The sequence below is a fragment of the Melanerpes formicivorus genome, unplaced genomic scaffold (genome assembly GCF_026170545.1).
Source record: "Melanerpes formicivorus ecotype bairdi unplaced genomic scaffold, bMelFor1.0.p_v2 SCAF_25, whole genome shotgun sequence".
NCBI lineage: Eukaryota > Metazoa > Chordata > Aves > Piciformes > Picidae > Melanerpes > Melanerpes formicivorus.
Window position 1 is genome coordinate 11377867 of NW_027142377.1, and position 16441 is coordinate 11394307.

At 47.4% G+C, this 16441-nt stretch overlaps 2 protein-coding genes across 6 annotated transcripts; one reads left to right on the forward strand and one right to left on the reverse strand.

The window, feature by feature from the left end:
• Positions 1 to 870: 870 nt before the first annotated feature.
• MTLN (mitoregulin) lies at positions 871 to 1527 on the reverse strand. 2 transcript variants are annotated; one of them, XM_068153344.1, is made up of 2 exons: positions 1285 to 1527; positions 871 to 1195 (listed from the first exon to the last, which is right to left on the reverse strand). In XM_068153344.1, the coding sequence occupies exon 1, from the start codon at positions 1476 to 1478 to the stop codon at positions 1302 to 1304; it is 177 nt and encodes a 58-aa protein (XP_068009445.1). In that variant the 5' UTR covers positions 1479 to 1527; the 3' UTR covers positions 871 to 1195; positions 1285 to 1301. The 2 variants fall into 2 exon arrangements, with proteins under 2 accessions (XP_068009445.1, XP_068009444.1); XM_068153343.1 differs by having other exon boundaries at positions 871 to 1198; positions 1285 to 1523.
• Positions 1528 to 1568: 41 nt separating this feature from the next.
• On the forward strand, positions 1569 to 14741 carry LOC137448614 (two pore channel protein 2-like). 4 transcript variants are annotated; one of them, XM_068153340.1, is made up of 20 exons: positions 1569 to 1616; positions 1850 to 1932; positions 3312 to 3426; positions 4018 to 4146; positions 4365 to 4481; positions 5502 to 5620; positions 5796 to 5897; positions 6625 to 6751; positions 7270 to 7471; positions 8125 to 8269; positions 8951 to 8985; positions 9833 to 9929; positions 10370 to 10434; positions 10700 to 10787; positions 11077 to 11146; positions 11676 to 11895; positions 12110 to 12200; positions 13020 to 13133; positions 13477 to 13595; positions 14235 to 14741. In XM_068153340.1, exons 1-20 carry the CDS (start codon positions 1596 to 1598, stop codon positions 14378 to 14380), a joined length of 2205 nt encoding a protein of 734 aa, XP_068009441.1. In that variant the 5' UTR covers positions 1569 to 1595; the 3' UTR covers positions 14381 to 14741. The 4 variants fall into 4 exon arrangements, with proteins under 4 accessions (XP_068009441.1, XP_068009440.1, XP_068009439.1 ...); XM_068153339.1 differs by lacking the exon at positions 8951 to 8985 and adding an exon at positions 13810 to 13915 and having other exon boundaries at positions 9744 to 9929; positions 14235 to 14344; XM_068153338.1 differs by lacking the exon at positions 8951 to 8985 and having other exon boundaries at positions 9744 to 9929.
• Positions 14742 to 16441: the final 1700 nt, after the last annotated feature.

Genomic DNA, 16441 nt, shown 5'->3' on the forward strand with positions numbered 1-16441 from the left:
TGTCCTGAAAGCGCTGTCGGTACACGGGCTTTGGGAAAGATCCCCACGTCCAGCACTGTCATACAAGCATAATACGTGAAACTTACTGAGTTTCTTGTCGTTCTCTGAATCAAGCAAGGCTGAGGTACCTTAGCTGCTGGATTGTTTGGAAAATTTGTATTGAGTGCACACTTCACACTTAGGAGTAATCATACAATGGCTTTAGTTAGATGTTTATGAACATAAAGTCCGCCTGTTAACCCCCTGCCTCCACAAACGCAGGTTAGGCCATGGTGTACAGAAGCCCCATTTCTGCCAGTCTTGATGCTAAAAACGCCAAAAGACACACTGTGAAAAGGTATCAGCACTTCACTGGTAAAGAGAGTACAGCTTGATCCGAGATGATGTGGTTTGAACCACATGCTCTGGTTAATAGCCGTTCTGCTGAACACAGCAGAACACACACTCGATACTGCACGTCCTGGTGTTTGTATTGAAGGCACTCCAAGGGTCCTGGTATTTGTGTTGAAGGAACTTTCAAGGGTCTGAAACCTTGTTCCTACGGCAGTAAATTCTCCAGTGCAAAGCAGTAGCAGCCCGTTCTCTCAGACCCCAGTAAAGACTCCCTGAAATTTGCTAGCAGTGGGAGGGGAAGAAAGCAAGCATTACAGTTCCACAATTTGTGTCCAAAGCACAAGAAATTCACAGCCACAGGCACTCTTCATTTAATTTGCTCACTCATGCCACCAAGAGACACAGCCATCACCACTTAGTTGACCCCACGGGGTTCTTTTCACTACATAATGACATTTCGTCACTCATTGCAAGTGCCCCTAAGGTGTGTTTTCAGTCGTCGGAGAAATAAATACACCCAGGAACATCACGCCGTGATTTTTGATAGTTTAATGTAGAAGCAGCATTTCTTGTCCAGAGCACAGCAGCGTTGGGGTGTAGCAGACTTAGGACAAAGACAGACAAACCCCTGAAATACAGAAATCCATCTGCTGTCATCATCCCTATGCCCACAGGTTCTGTCAGGTCAGACCGGTAGGGTTCAGGATCTTGATTTCTGAAGGTCCTGGGATTCAGTAGGTGCTGTCCTTTTCCAGCAGCGTTCCCACGCCATTTTCACCAGTCCTTTTCAAACGTGGCTCCAACGGCATCGCAGGATTAATCTGCTCCTGCTCCTGCTCCCGCAGCGTCCGCCGAGGCTAAGCTGCTGGAGAAGAGAACCAGAGAGTCGTGCTGACCTCCCTAAACCCGCTCGGAGGGCGAGGAGATCGGCTTCCAAAAGCAGGGACGCACCGACATGTTCTCCGGGCTCAGGCCGCCTCCAGCTTCTCTTTGGTGGCGGCGAGCCGGCGCTGGAGCCAGCGCTGGCGCCAGCGGAGGAACCGGCGGCGGGCACTGTTCGCCTGCCAGCCCACCAGTACCCCGGCCGCGAAGGCGGCCAGCAGCGCCCAGCGCACGGCGCGCGGCCGCAGCGCCTCCGGACCCATCCCCGCCCACAGCTCTGGTGGCAGGGCTCGGAGCCGCCCGCCCACCCCTTCCGCTGGGGCGGGGGCGGGCCCTGTTAAAGACGGCGGGACCGGGGAGGCGAAGCGTCTGCTCGAGCCATGGCGGAGGCAGCCTCGGAGGTAGCGGACTGAGTCCCGCCCGGGAGCAAGGAGGTTTCTCCTAGGAGGGTGCTGGGTTCCCGCTAGCAGAGCAGGGATGCGGATGTGGCAAGCTGCGGCATCCCTTGTACCGCTTCTCGCATCTGTAGTGCACCCTGGGGTGAAAAGGATCTCCTTTGAGCCTTTGCCCGAGGGTTTTTTTTCAGGTCCCAGCACCCACCGACCAGCTTTCTGTGTTGTTTTCCCTCCCACAGGATCTTCTCCTTGCAGCAGCGTTTGTCTCTGATGCGCAGTACAACAGAAATATTCCTTTCAAGACCTCCCCGGAGGCAGTCAGGTAAGGAGGTCTGCGTCCCCTTAAACACATCACATTTGGGGAGTGCTGTGTCCAAAGGGCTGAGCCACTCGAGTTCTCCAGCTGGGTGCTGAGAAGGGAGGGCGAGGGGTCAAGAGCTGGATTGAAGTTGGGGTTCTGTGCTTCTGTATGTCTGGGATGGGAAAGAAGATAAAATCTTGTCTTTTTGTGGGTGCAAAAATAGTTAGAATCTGTTAAGGCTGAAGCTGTAGCCCTCTGTGGGAAGGAGGAGTATGGGAAGCTTGGTGTAGCCCTTGCATGTGTGGAAGGAAGTTCTGGAGTGTGACTGGGCTGGGTTTAAATAGAAGGGTTTTAGTGGTGGGAGCTGCATGGTTGGGATAACAGCTCTGTGTCAGGTAGTCACAACTGTTACTGGTTGATTTGGCAGTGGGTGACACCAACCCATCACCTACCAAGATTTGAGCTAATCCAAGTATGGTGCCTCGGGTGTGTTTCAGAAAGGCCAGTAGCTGCTAGAGGTAGTTAAAAGTTTATGTTAATTGGTGATGACTTGGGGAATTTCACTTAACTTTAAAACTGTTTTCCTAGTCTTAGCTTTTAGCTGATGGTAAGAGGCCAAGCAGCTTCAGAGGTGACTTTTACCTCAGGCTGGGATTGCTTTAGACAAGCTATTTCCATGAGTAAACCTTAAGAGGAGGATGAAAAAAACTCATGTCCTGCCCAGGTATGCTTAGTCCAAATAGCAGAACTGAGCAGGTTTTATATGCTTGTGTTTTGGTGGTGTTACTAAGGGTATAATAGCTTGTCATCTGACCTGTACCCTGTGTGCAGGTGGTTATTTGGCAGATGGGATGACTGTTGGCACCTTTTTTTATTGGCAAGGGAACTATCTGCATTGTAGTTCTGCTCTGCATCTACCTAAATGAACTGCGTCTGCTTGCCATCACGTGGAACCTCCTTTGGGAGGCTTAGAGCTGGATAATGCTTAAAGCTCTAAAACAGTTGACTGTGCAGTTCCATACATCTTTCCTGGTGACTTATCTTTTTGCTTTTTAACCTGTAAAGAAAGAGTATTAGATTACATATCAGACTGAGTTTGTGTATCCTGTGGGCGCCTGAGCTTAGCAGGAGTCCATACTCAGGGAATGAAGGTTTTGCCAAGAGGAAATAGCTTTACCAGATCTGTATGTTGCGGTCTCAAACTGAACTGAAGAACAACTATCTTCCACCTTCCTGGGCTTTTTTTCCTCAGTCAGCTGTGAGGCCATAAGAAAGGGCCAGGAAACCAATTGCTAAATCCCTGGCCCTGAAAAGTTACACTGCTGTTACCCTTTCTTCCACGACAGGGACAGTGTGTGTTTGAACCCATTATGTATGGTGCCACTGCCTTCTTTCTACAGGCTCTATCGTCTCTATAATCACTGGACTATGCGAACAGCCACCTACTTTTTCATCTTCCTCAACCTGTCCCTTGCAATGTTTGAAGAACCTGCTGTGTATCCTCTCCCCTTCCTGGTAAGTTTTGGGTGTAGGTGTAGCAGTACAATTAGTATTGCATTACTGGGTAGAGCAACCAAGGATTTCTTGCTTGAAAGTACTCGTCAAATGCGCTGGGAAATACTTGATGCTGGTGTTTCTGTTGATATCTTTGATCTACTGAAATGGGGACACAAAAGGCCATAGGAGCTAGAGCACAAGGACTAATGGATCCATCATGGCCATCAGGAATAGCTGATGTGATAGTGGACAAAGTCCTGTTGTATCTTGGAGAACAGTTCCAGGCTTCTATGTGGCTGCAAGCAGAAGCAGAGCCAGCACTATCTTCTCTTTAGGCTTTATTTGTTTAACACCAGTGTACTTGCAAGCAATGTTCTCCTTGAATCCCAGGTAAATACAGATTTACTGGCAGGGAATTTCACAGAAGGAAACCTGAAACTGCTGCTTGGTGCCAGATTTGTGAGCCTGTAAAACAGACTACAGCACAACCAACTGGAAAATCTTTGCTGCTGGTTCTGCCTAGACTTTCTGTGCCTGAACACCCTCCCCTGTGCAGAAGGCTAGCACTGTTCTTGGCTGTTGTGACTCCTGCCCCTTCTCTCTTTGCAGGTCACATCTCTGGTCGAGGTGTTGTGCCTCCTGGTGTTCTTCGGCCGACTGACGCACTTTGCAAGAGTCACCCATCGCAGCGTGTTCTGGAAGGACACCAAAAACATCTGCATCATGGCTGCCATTCTGGTCAGTTTGTGAGGTGGCTTTTCCTCCTGGCGCTTTCCTAGTAGTGTAGATCTGATGTGAGAGGGCTCTGCAAGAGCCATGGCCGAATCAACCGGCAGTTGGGCCTGTTCTCACAAACCTGTGTGTGCACCTGTCTTTCACCAGCTAACCCTATTGTCTTCATCATCCAGACACGTTCCCAACATTGCTTCTGGGAATTACCCTTCTTTCTTCTGCAGTTATCCCTAACCGACTTGGCCATCTATGGGGTCCTCAGGATATACAACATGAAGAGCGTTCGGTGGTCAAGAATTGTGAGGCCCATCTTCCTGATCAACTTTGCAGAGAGTCGCCAGGTAAGGAGGGGATCCGCGGGGATGTACACTGGTGCAAGGTCCCTTTTAGGGACACCCTCATGCCTCCTGAGGATTTGCAAGAAAGGGGTTTGTGCAGAAATGGCAGATGAAGGCTCCCCTCAGAGATAGCATGAAGCAAGAATTTGAAATGGAGAGAACTGGTGCTACCTGGACTCTCTGCAAAGTACTGAAAGATTACTCCCTGTACCTGTGGGCTGGGTGATTGTTGTCCAGAGCCCTGGGGGCTCTTGAGACTGGAACTAGAGCTTCCGCCCAGACATGGTGTGGTGATGATTTAGGAAAGGTCAGACTTAAAGTTAAGACTGCAGGGCAAAAGAAGAGTGTTTCTTGTAAGGTCTGTGACTTGCTTGACCTGTGTAGAGGAGCTGCCTCTGTAAGCAGAGTTAGATGCTGCCTTCAGAAGGTGAGCACATGGGCAGTAGTACAGAGGAGAAAACTTCTCCTTGGGTCAAAGACCAGTTTTTTAATTTCTGGAAATCTCTGAGGCTGACAATCACAAGTGTCATGCTGTTCTCAGAAGCTGAACTCTCAGTCTAGGTGGGCAGTTTGGACTCTGGTTCCTCTTGTTGTGGGGAGATCTTTGCCCTGCTGCCCCAGACCATTCTGGTCCTGACTGGTGAATGAATAAACTACTGCTATGTGGAGGACTGGGGGAGGGAGGGAAGGAGCAGGATCACAGCATGTGTTTTGTGGCCTGGTGTGATAGGCTTCTGTTCCTGATTGGTCTGGTGCCACAGGGCCTGCTGTCCTTTGGCTAGCTGAGTTCATGATAGCCTATGAATAGGATCTCCTTCTAGCATTTCCTCTGAGGAATGAGGAGGAAAGGCTGCCTGCTCTTGCAGAATAGAGCTGCCCCATCTGGGTCAGAATCTCTCCTGGGTGATGGAATTCTGTCCCACTCCACCTGTTCCTGTGTAGGTGTCCAGTATAAATGGAATGATGAGGGGGAAAAAAACAGGTATCACTTGACTCTGAAAATTACTCCCTTCTCCCTGGCAGATTCGGAGAGCTTTCCGCAGCATCCGCAACACACTGCCAGAGATCACCTATGTCTTCTTGCTCTTCATGTTTAGCCTCCTCATGTTCTCTCTCATGGCCTTGAAGCTGTTTGGTGAGAGGTGTGAATACTTCTTTTGGTCAGAGCTGGGTGGGAAGCATGTGGTACATTGGTGCAAGAGGGAATCTGGCAACTCCAAGTGATTCCTAGTGAATGCAAGAACTGCTGCTGTGTGCAGTAATGTGGTGGCACATGTGACCTCTGTGCTTAACTTCAGCTTGTCGTTTTCCATCTAGGAATCTCCAGACAGCAGAAGGCTTGCCCTATTTCAGAAACTACCTAGAAATTGTCTTTGACCTCTATGTGCTGGTGACAACAGCAAACAGTCCTGATGTCATGTATGTATGCTGAGCTTGCAGTCTTCCTGTTGTGAGTGCTAGTGTCCTGCTCCTAGTGGCAGGATCTCTGCTTAGAACAATGCTATTTTGCACAACAAGGTACTTCAGAGCGGCAGCCTGCAGGGCTTTCATGTTCTGAAGATGGCTCTGAACCAGAATCTGAAGTTAGGAAGACTTCTATAAAAGTTTAATTAAAAACACTGATGACTTTTCATCTTCATTTTTTATTACTGGGTTCCCATCTTGGGTTTCTACTCTGGAAGTGCCATCAAAGATGGGGGTGGAGGCTGGGAGGAATGGCAGATTTGTTTGTGTGCTGAGATGTACTGAACAGAACTAGGATGTTAAAGAGAACCTAGGCATTTAGTCTGAGAACTAACACTAGTTTTACAGTGAGTGGAAGAGGAGATATGAATGCAGTGAAAGTCTGTGAAACTAATAACCATCATATGAGTGAGGCATAAACTCCAGACTGCACTTAGCCACGCTGATGGAAGGTTAATCTGTGCTTTCTCTTCTGCATCTCTTCAACTGGAGCATGACAGACTAGAAGGAAAGCTGGTAGAAGAAAACTGTTCTATAACTGAACTCATGCACATTCTTTTTGCTTGGGTATTACCTGGCTCACCAACCCAGTACTGAGAAATCTATCTGGAAGACTTTTCTTGTGGTTTCTTACTTTCCATGTTTCTGCCCAGCAAGTAGCAATCTCTCTTCCTTTCTCTAGGATGCCAGCATTTGACTTCAGCTCGTGGTATGCCCTGTTCTTTATTGCCTTTGTCATCGTCAACACCTATATCTTCATGTCTCTCTTCCTGGCTGTTGTATACAACAACTACAAAAAACACCTGAAGGTAATATTTGAAGGGATGAATGATGATCAGTGACTGCTGCTGTTCTATAAAACTGCAAGGAAATATCTGCCTTTCCTTTGGAAAACTTGTGCACACTTCTACCATGCCGTGTGCTCTTAGACCTCCCCTTTATTTCTTTGGCTTTCAGTAAGTCAGAACTCTTGCTGCTTCTACCCAAACAGAGTAGGTCAGTTTGGTACTTGTGATCAAAACAGCTGGAAATGCCTGGGTGCTCCCATGAAGGGACTGGCTTTTTCTCAGTAAGCAGACTGCTAGGTCTTCCCTGAAACTGGTCTCCCAAGGTTATAGGGTTCTTAAGCATTTAAACTTGTGTAGAAGAGAATCTCCACCCTTAGTCTCAGCAGTATTCACTTATGGATGGGAAGCATGTGTGGACACATTTGTGACCTGTGGAAATGCAGACCCTGTGGTCTCCATTATCCCTTTCCTGTTAGACACTGTATTTTGTCTGTCAGTGTCTTCTGGATAGACACTGTTCTGTCCTCCTTGCTCTCCAGAACGAGATCCGTAAGCTTGCTTACATGAAGCGCCGCAAGATGATAGAAGCCTTCAACCTGCTGAAGGAAGAGGAAGGAGCACAGTTTGTGGTTAGAGAAGCCCGCTGGAAGCAGCTTGTCAAGCTGGTGGCTCCTGATATCAGTAATTCTCACCGAGAGCTGCTGCTGCATATCTCAGATGATGAGCAGAAGAATTTCATAGGTGAGCAGTGGGTCCCTGCTATGCTGAAGGGACTGGAGAGGAGCTTTGAGGGTTTTGGCATTGGGACTTGTGGTCTGTAAGGGATCCTGAGAAACTCCAGGCCCCTCTTCCTACTTTCCTCTAGGCTCATAATATGTTCTTGGGATTTTCTTTCTGCCCACACTGTAGCCTGTGTCATGGATGCTCTGGGCAGCTCTTCATGGCCATTTGAAATCAGGCTGAGCCTTCCATGGAGAATATGACCTTCTGTTCTCGGCACAGGACAAGGAAAGCCTCCCCTGTTACTAGATTTCTCCAAGCAATGTGGCTTCCCACACGGTCCTCTGGAGTCTCTCACTCTGTTTCTGCTTGAGATAGGATGCCAGGAGAGATGGGTCAGCCGCCACACTAGATAGTGCCCATTCTGATCATTAAAGATTTGTTTTGGTTGTTGGCCTATGGCTTGAGCTAGTCCCCCAGGAATGGGGCAGAGGAGCTGCTTGAGTACTGAGTTGACTGTTTTGTGGTGGACAACATTTTGAGCCTGGATGTTACCTGCTGCTGTGAGCAGACAGGGAGTCCAGACTGCTGCAGCTTGTGTGCATTTAGATTTGCATTTGCCAGCTACTGCCTTCTAACGATAGCAGACTGATGTTCAGTGCTCTCTCCTGCAGACAAGAAGTCCTTTTTACAGCTGGCAGATCTTCTCAACATCCAGGTGATTACCCTGAAAATCCGCAGCCACCCTCTGGGCCGGTGGATGCCTCGTGTGTACAAGTCGGCGGTGAGTCGCTTCCTGCGCAGCATGGTTAGGCACAGGTGAGGCTCTGCTGGTGGAGCAAGCAGCTCTTAGCATTCAAAGGGCTGTGAAGTAGAGGTGTTGCAAGCAAATGCTTCTCTGGGTGTCATGCCAAAAGTGCAAGCTTTGGGGATTGTGTTTTCTAAGCAATCTGTGGACAGCTCCACTCCTAGCCTACCTTCAGTGCAGAGAAACTAGACTGGTGAGTCCCTACCTCTTCCAGTCCCACTTGTTCAGATCTTCTGTAGGTGTTGAATGTAAATAGCTTTTGCTGCAAGCAAAAGGTGCTTTATGGCCTCTCTTGAAGGACCAAACTATGCACTTCACTTGAAGGTGATCTTACCTCAGCAGTCTCTGCTGCAAAGCTGCATTGTGCTGTTTCATCACCTCTTACCAAGCTGGTTCTATGATCTGCTAGCACTCTGTTTCACAGCTGAGGCTTCCTGGAACTGTAGAATTACTCAAGTTCTGAATTTGGAAGGAACATCTAGAGATGATCTAGTGTAACCCCCTGCTCACAGCAAGGTCAGCTAGAGTAGGCTACTCAGGGCAATGTCTAGCTGGGGTATGAGCATCTCCAGGTATGAGTCCATAACCTCTCTGCAACCTGTTTCAGCGTTTGACCACCCTCAGTTTAAAACAAAAATAAATTACATTTATGCCCCTTGCCTCTCATGCTTTCACTGGATACCACTGAGAAGAATCTGGCTCCATCTTCTCTACACCTTCCCATCAGGTACTTATACATCTTGAACACCCTTGACCCTTCTTCCCTCCAGACTGAACAATCCCAGCTCTTTCTGGGAGAGGTGTTAGACTATCCCATTGTTTCTGTGGCCCTTTGCCACACCTATTCTGGTCTGTTTGTCTCTCTTGTACTGGGTAGCCCACCTGTGAACATAGCACTCCAAACATGTCATCCCCAGTACTGAATAGATGGAAAATCCCTTCAGCCTCTTCACAGCGCTCTTCCTGATGTAACCCTGGATGCTGTCTGGTTTCTTTGCCACCAGAGTGCATTGCTGGCTCATGTTCAACTTGTCAACCAAGATCCCAGATCTTTTGCAGTGCTGCTTTTCAGATGGTTGACAGATGCCTGTGCTGGTGCCTGAAGTCATTCCTCCCTAGGAGCAGTACTTTGCATTTCCCTTAGAATATGGTGGGATTCTGCCTACTTCCCGCCTTGTCCAGGTCCCTCCAACTGCAGCACACCCGTGTGGTGTACCAAACACCTCTCCCAATTCTTCTGTCTGATTTGTTAAGGCTTGCTGCTTCAATTACTTAAAATTCAGTTCCAGTCAGTCAGAGTTTATTTAAGGTTGGACTTAGAGGGCAAAGCTAAACACTACAGTAAAACTAAGCTCTCAGGCTGGGCAGAGCTGATTGCCATTTAGGAAACTACCTTTACCAATGTTTGAGTGGCAAAGAAATCCTGAAATAACTGTGTAGCTTTTACTTTGAGTGGCAAACTGATTTCTCTTCCTCTTCTTGCAGGGGATTTGTTTGGACCTATGATGTGATCATTCTAATAAATGCTATCTTCATTGCTCTGGATGAGGAAAGTCCTTATATTTCTTATGCAGAGTGGGTCTTCCTTGCTTTGTATATAATTGAGATACTCCTGAAAGTGTACACTTACGAACCAAGGGCATTCTTCGGCAAAAACCAATTCTGGAACTGGTGAGTGGCATGACAGTTTGTGTTAAAGGTGGTGGGAAATGGGACAAGATGTTTGTGTCCAGCTCAAGAGCTGCAAGTCTCTTGGAGAGATGGGCTGCTCAACTCATGTGCCAGATGTAATTAGATTACATTATCATTTTAATTAGAATGATTGTACATGCCAGAGGACATGGTGCTCTCTCCTGGCCTGATCTGGCTCTGACAGACATTACTGCTCTCTGCCTCAGTCTAAACCAAAAGTAACTCTGCAGAATGTGCAGATGGTGTCTGGGCAGGGGACAGTGTTTTATGAAGTCTTCCCCGTCCCACAAATCCTCTGAGATGATATGTGGCTGCCTGGCACAGATGTGCAGAAGAGGGGTCCCTTTATGTCATGTGACAGCTGAAATACCCCATTCTGTCCCCCACAAATCTAACAGCACTGCCTTCCCTCGTGCTAGGTTTGATACCCTCATCATCTTTGCTGCCTTGACTGCAACGATACTCAATACCACCTTGAAATCGAGTAAGTGCAGCTTGAGCAGTCTGCATGCACCTGGGAAACTCGGTGGTCTTGAGTTGTCATTTCCCATCACCTTGGGCTCGGGAGGTCTTTTGACAAGACAATGAATTTCCTGCAGGGATTCTAAGAACTAAACCAGTCTCTTTTTTATAGCTACCTGTTGTAAATAGCCTTTAACAAGGATTTACTTGTGACAAACAAGACCATGCTTTGTCTACTAAGCTTCCCTATTTCTTTTTCATAACAAAAAACTTATTTCCTTCCTCAGCCACAAAGTACAACAGCCAACAGATCCTGGACATTGTTTTCATCTTAAGGGTCCTCAGGCTGATAAGGATTGTTGACAGCATTCAAAGGTAATGAGCAGGATGGGATAGAGGTATTTTTTTATAGGGGCAGCCTGTGTCAGAGACTGGCTGAGACAGTGCCTTGAATTGCTCTGCATGACTGCTTTGGATTAACCTTGGCCACTCAAAGTATCTGAGGGCCTTGTCTTAATGTGTCTGGGATGAGTCCAGTTGCTGCAGTCTTTATGGAGACTTATTTATAAACTCTGGGAGCATGTGCTGGATGGGATGTGATGATAAGAAAGGGCTTCAAAAGAGCCTCTCCACAGCAGGTTTTGTCATGAGTCGTTTGCTGTAGGTTCCGAGTCATCATGAACACACTGATAAACATCATACCAACAATGCTGACGTTCGGTGGGCTGACTCTGGTAAGAAATCCTTAATTCTTAGCTCAGAGCACTCCAGCTTTACAGCAATGTGTCTTAAGTCTTTCACTCACTATTTCCAAGAGGACAAATGCATGTATCTGGCAGACTTTTGAAACTAAGTGTTCATTTGATTCTTGATCACTGCACATGTGTGTGCAAAAAGATTGGGTTCTTGCTGGTTGACAGGTCAGGATATGCCTCTCTGCTCTTGGGAGAAGTGAGGCTAGGGAAGTTCAGTCTAGGCTTCACATTGTAAGGAATCAAACTATAGTTTAGGCAAGAGACTGAATGAGAAACCAGTTTCTCAAGTAATTTCCCAAAAGTACCTTCTATTATGATCTGAAAATACTTCATTTCCATGAGTTGTACTTGGGTTATTATTCCTTCCTGGTAATTGCTCTTGAGTGGCTTGGGTCTCTTGGACTCGTGCTGTTCCTCAGCAGCTTGTCTTGTCTGCAACAAAATCCTGCTGAAACTCTGTGGTCTTGTTGCTTACTGAAGGAGGAGGCAATGGGGTTTCTCTTCCCAGGTTGTGTATTGTGTATTTGCTATAATTGGCATGGAGTTATTCCATGGGAAGATCCAGTTCTTCCCTGCAAACTCAAATGCTCCTCATGCCCTGGAATGTGGAAACCCAGCTCTCAAGGATTCTCTGTTTGCCCGTGGGAAATACTGCAAGAACAATTTCAACAACTTCGCGTCATCCTTCATTGTCCTGATGGAGCTCACTGTAGTTAACCAGTGGCATGATATCCTTTGTGATAGAAGATCCAAACTAGTCTGATCCATGCTCTTCCCCTTGGTTCGCACAGTGCCCACACGTAGTGCCAATAACAGAGAAGTGGTCCCTGCTGAGGGATTTGTTCAGAAGGTCATTGCTGGGTGGTGTTGTTTGGTTCCTCCCTGAGAAACCCACAGGAAGATGTTCTCCTTTAGCACTCTTGCCCTTAACTCCCTTTATACTATTTGCCAATGGATTTGCCAACGTGACAGCTCAGCCTGCAAAGTTGTACTTCATTGCCTTCCACATTGTGATGGTGATAATTATTGTCAAGTAAGTTTTGGATTGCCCCCCTCCATTCTGGAGGGAAGAGGGCCTCTGCTCCCTGCTAGAGAGCTCTGATGATTCTGGGGTCGCACATAGTGTGATTGTTAGGCAGGACATGGTGTGTCCAAAGGGCAGTTAAGCTGGAAGATGGTCAAGAGCACAGGTTTTATAAGGAGCAGCCAAGGGAACTGGGGTTCTTCAGCCTGGGGAAAAGAGGCTGAGGGGAGACCTCCTTGCTCTCTACAACTCCCTGAAAGGATGTTGGAGCAAGGTGGGGATTGGTTTCCTGAGGAGGCTGTTTGCTCTTGTCCTATTGCTTGTTCAAGTTGTGCCAGGGGAGGTTTAGGTTGAATATTAGGGGATCTTTCTTCCATGAAAGAGTTATTGAATCCTAGAGCAGGCTGCTGAGGGAAGTGGTGGAGACCCTATCCTGGGAGGGATTATAAAGCCGTATAGATACTGTGCTGAGGGACATGGTTTAGTGGTGACTGGTGGTTTTAGGTGGTGGTTTAGATGTTTTTCCCTAGCATTAACTTTCAACCCACCACAGTGACCTAGGAGTAGTAGCTTAATGATTGGATTTGGTGACCTTGGAGGCCTTTTCCAACCAAAAAGATCATGACTCTGTGCAATAGAGAATCTGCTGCATCTGTTCTAATGTCCACTGTGTGCTGCTCTGACTCAGCGCTCCATCCCCTTCTCTGCTGGGGATGGGGAGCTATGTGGTAGGTCCACAGCCTAGGAACACTGACAGTAACTGAAGCCCAAAAGCAAGGAAGTGCCAGTAAGGAAATGCTGCTGTGTTATTCTGTTCATTTCTTTCAGTATCTTTGTGTCGTTCATCTTGGAAGCTTTCTTTGTTGAGTATTCCTTGGAGAAGAGTGAAGTAGAAACAGCCATTGAACAGAAAATCCAGGAGCTGGGAATGGGAGTTCAAGAGTAAGCCCCCCTAAAGGGTTGTAGTGGATGTGGCTATCTTGGCAGGGCTGGAGGAAAAAGCCACCCTCTGCCCTGAGGTGTGTGCTGTGACTCCCCTTCCTTGTCACAAAGATCTTTCTAATCTGTCGTGACCACGTGGACTTGGTCTCGATGTGAGCAGAAGGCTATTCACGTTGGCCTCAGTGAGCTCTTCCAGTCTAGAGGACAGGATTGGTGCTGGAAATAAAACACTACAACTGGTATGGGCCCTGCCTGAGACAATCCATTGCTGCTGGGTACATGTGGGCCCCTGAGGCAGGATGTTCCCCCTCCCCCAAGTTCACTTCTGGTCCTTCTTGTGTAGGGATGAGCTCCAGGATGAACAGCTCCTTGAGAACATGGAGAATGCTGACCATAATCTTGAGGGAGAAGGTGGATCAAAGCCACAGTCTAAAGGGCTGGTGTTCAAAATTGCCTCCAAACGTAAGTGCAGCCTTACAGTGTACCCACTGCTTTAAGAGCCCAGGGCTCTGAACTGTCCCCATATTTAGCTGTCTGTGAGGAAGCTTCCTAGCACTTCTGCTTCCTTTGAGCTATAAAAGCAGCTAAAACCCAGCTAGAGATTGAGATCTGTGGACACTCTAATGTTTGCTGTTTCTCTTCCTCTATTCTAACTTGGCCTGTCTTCACTAGCCAGCCTATGAAGGCACTGCTGTGGTGTCTGAAGTCCTGCTGTGGCCAAGAAGCCCCTTTTCTTCTCTTTCCTATGTGCACTCTGTGTTTCTTCTGGATTGGATCATGAGGTGACTATGCACTCCTTTCCTCTAGTTTAATTACTTTTCTGGCCTTCTTGCTGTGTCTTAGCAGTTCCCCAGCCTTGAATTTTTCAGTCATGGTAGTTGACAGTGATCCCAAATCCAAGAACAGAAGTGGTTAAATCTTAAAAGAATGATCTTCTCCTTAGTACTTAAAAACAGATGGGGTGAAACACCAGGAATGTTTGAGGCATTTGTTTTCTTTAGCGTGAAACATGGGAGGCTACCTTAAGGTAGCAACAAGCTGACTTCTGCTGAGAAACAGGACAGGATGCTAAACTAACTTTTGGGTTTTTGCCACCTGCAGGGTACAGGACAGTTGATGCTCTGCTCCAGCGTATGTTTGAGGCAGAGATACCCCCCGAGGACGAAGGCCCTTCATTTGAAGAGATCTTGAACTTTTCTCCCAGTGATGCCCTGCCCAGTAATCGGACTTCAGAGAGTGCTGCATAAAGGGACAACCCACAGCAGGCGATGAGGAGGAGCTAATTCTCAGCTCTCTGGGTCTCAAGCGTGTGTCCCTGGCTGGGTCATGCATGTCAGGACCAGATCACACAGTGGAAGGGGCAGCTGATGCCAGACAGTTTCATCATGTAAAGGAGCTTTATCTCATGTAAAGTCTCATATAAATGTTGAAATGGAAACTGCTCTCAGTGGGAGAGCGGAGGGACAGTTGGTGTATCTGTTGAGTGATGGTGCCATATTCAGTATGCTATGAAATATCTACCTGTAACTGGAATCTTGTACTACAGCACTTCTGTCTGTGTATATGGATCAAGTAAGCTGCATTAAACAGCTCTTTACATTAAATTTAGCAGTTGGGAAAAATGACATTGAGATGCTGGAGCATATCCAAAGGGAAATGAAGCTGGTAAAGGGGCTAGAGCACAAGTCTTCTGAGGAGCAGCTGAGGGATCTGAGCTTGTGTGGCCTGGGAAAAAAGGAGGGTGAGGGGAGATCATCTTGTTCTCTACAACTGCCTGAAAGGAGGTCGCAGCAAGGTGGCAGTTGGTCTCTTCTTCCAAGGAAAAAGCAATGAAACAAGAGGAAAAGGCCCTCAGGTTGTGCTAGGGGAGGTTTAGTTTGGACATGAGGAGAAATTTCACTGAGGGAGTGGTTAAGGCCTGGAATAGGCTGCTACAGGAAGTGATGCAGTCACTGTTCCTGGAGCTGTTGTGGTGCTGATGGAAGCAGTTTAGTGATGACCTGGCAATGTTGGGTTAATGGTTGGACTTGATGATCTTGGAGGTCTTTTGCAATCTAAATGATTCCATGACTCTCTAATCCCAGAGTTAATGCTGGGAAGGAGCTAGTTGTGCTGTATGATGTTCTCACCTTGGTGGGCTCTTAACAGGCACTCCTAGAACACGGTTCCTTGTGGACCTTGGCAATAAAGATGGACAGTGTTGTAGGATTCTCATTGCTTCCACGTTTAATTGTGCATGAAGAGGTAATCTGAGGAAGGCAGAGAATGGGTCTTGCTCACCTAGACCATGGTGCAGTGAATACTGCTGCCCTGTGCAAGGTTTTGCTTTGAAAAACCTTGATTTATTAGTCTATATTAATTGATTTGACAACCAGGAAGGCTGGACATACCTCAATAAAGAAGTCTTAAGGATGCAGGAGCAGGTTCTCCCCATGTGGTGAAAGAAGAGCCAGTGGGGAAGACCAGCCTGGCTGAACAGAAACATTTGGCTGTGACACAGGAGATGAAGGAGAGTTTATGGCCTTTGGAAGAAGGGCAGACTAATCACAAAGGTGTGAGGCTGTGCAGGGAGAAAAGGGGAAGGGCCAAAGCCCATCTGAAAATTAATCAGGCTTTAGCTGTTAGAGAACCACATGTGCAAATCAATTAGCAGCAACAAGAGGACTGAGGAGAATCTCTGTTATTTGTTCCATACAGGGGGGGAAACAGAGCTTTAGGATGGGGAAAAAGCTGAAGTGTGCAATACCTTCTTTGCCTCAATCTTTAGTAATAGGATGAGATATTCACTGTATGCTCAGCCCTCTAGGCTGGAAAATAAGGTTGCTGAGCAGAATGAAGTCCCCATAGTGAGAGCTGATGAAAATGTTCACCAAGCCTCTTTCCATCATTTCCCAACAGTCCTGGCTAACTGGAAAGGTTACAGTTGACTGGAAATGAGCAAATGTGACACCCATCTACAGGAACTGCCAGAAAGAGGATCTGGGGAGCCTCAGGACTGTCAGCCTGACTTGGGTGTCAGGGAAGGTCAAAATGATACCATCTTCAGTGTCATCATGCAGACTGGGTTAATGAGGACAGATCCTGTTTGATGGGACACCGTTTATGACAAGGTGACCCACCTAGTGGATGAGGGTAGAGCTGTGGATGTTGTTTACCTGGACTGTATTAAGCTTTTGCTATTGTTTCCCCATAGCATACTTCCGGACAAACTGTCTCTTACAGGACCAAGGAAGTGATTGTCCCCCTGAACTCGGCACTGGTGGGACTATGCCTTAAGTCCTGGGTTCAGTTTTGGAGCCATCACTATA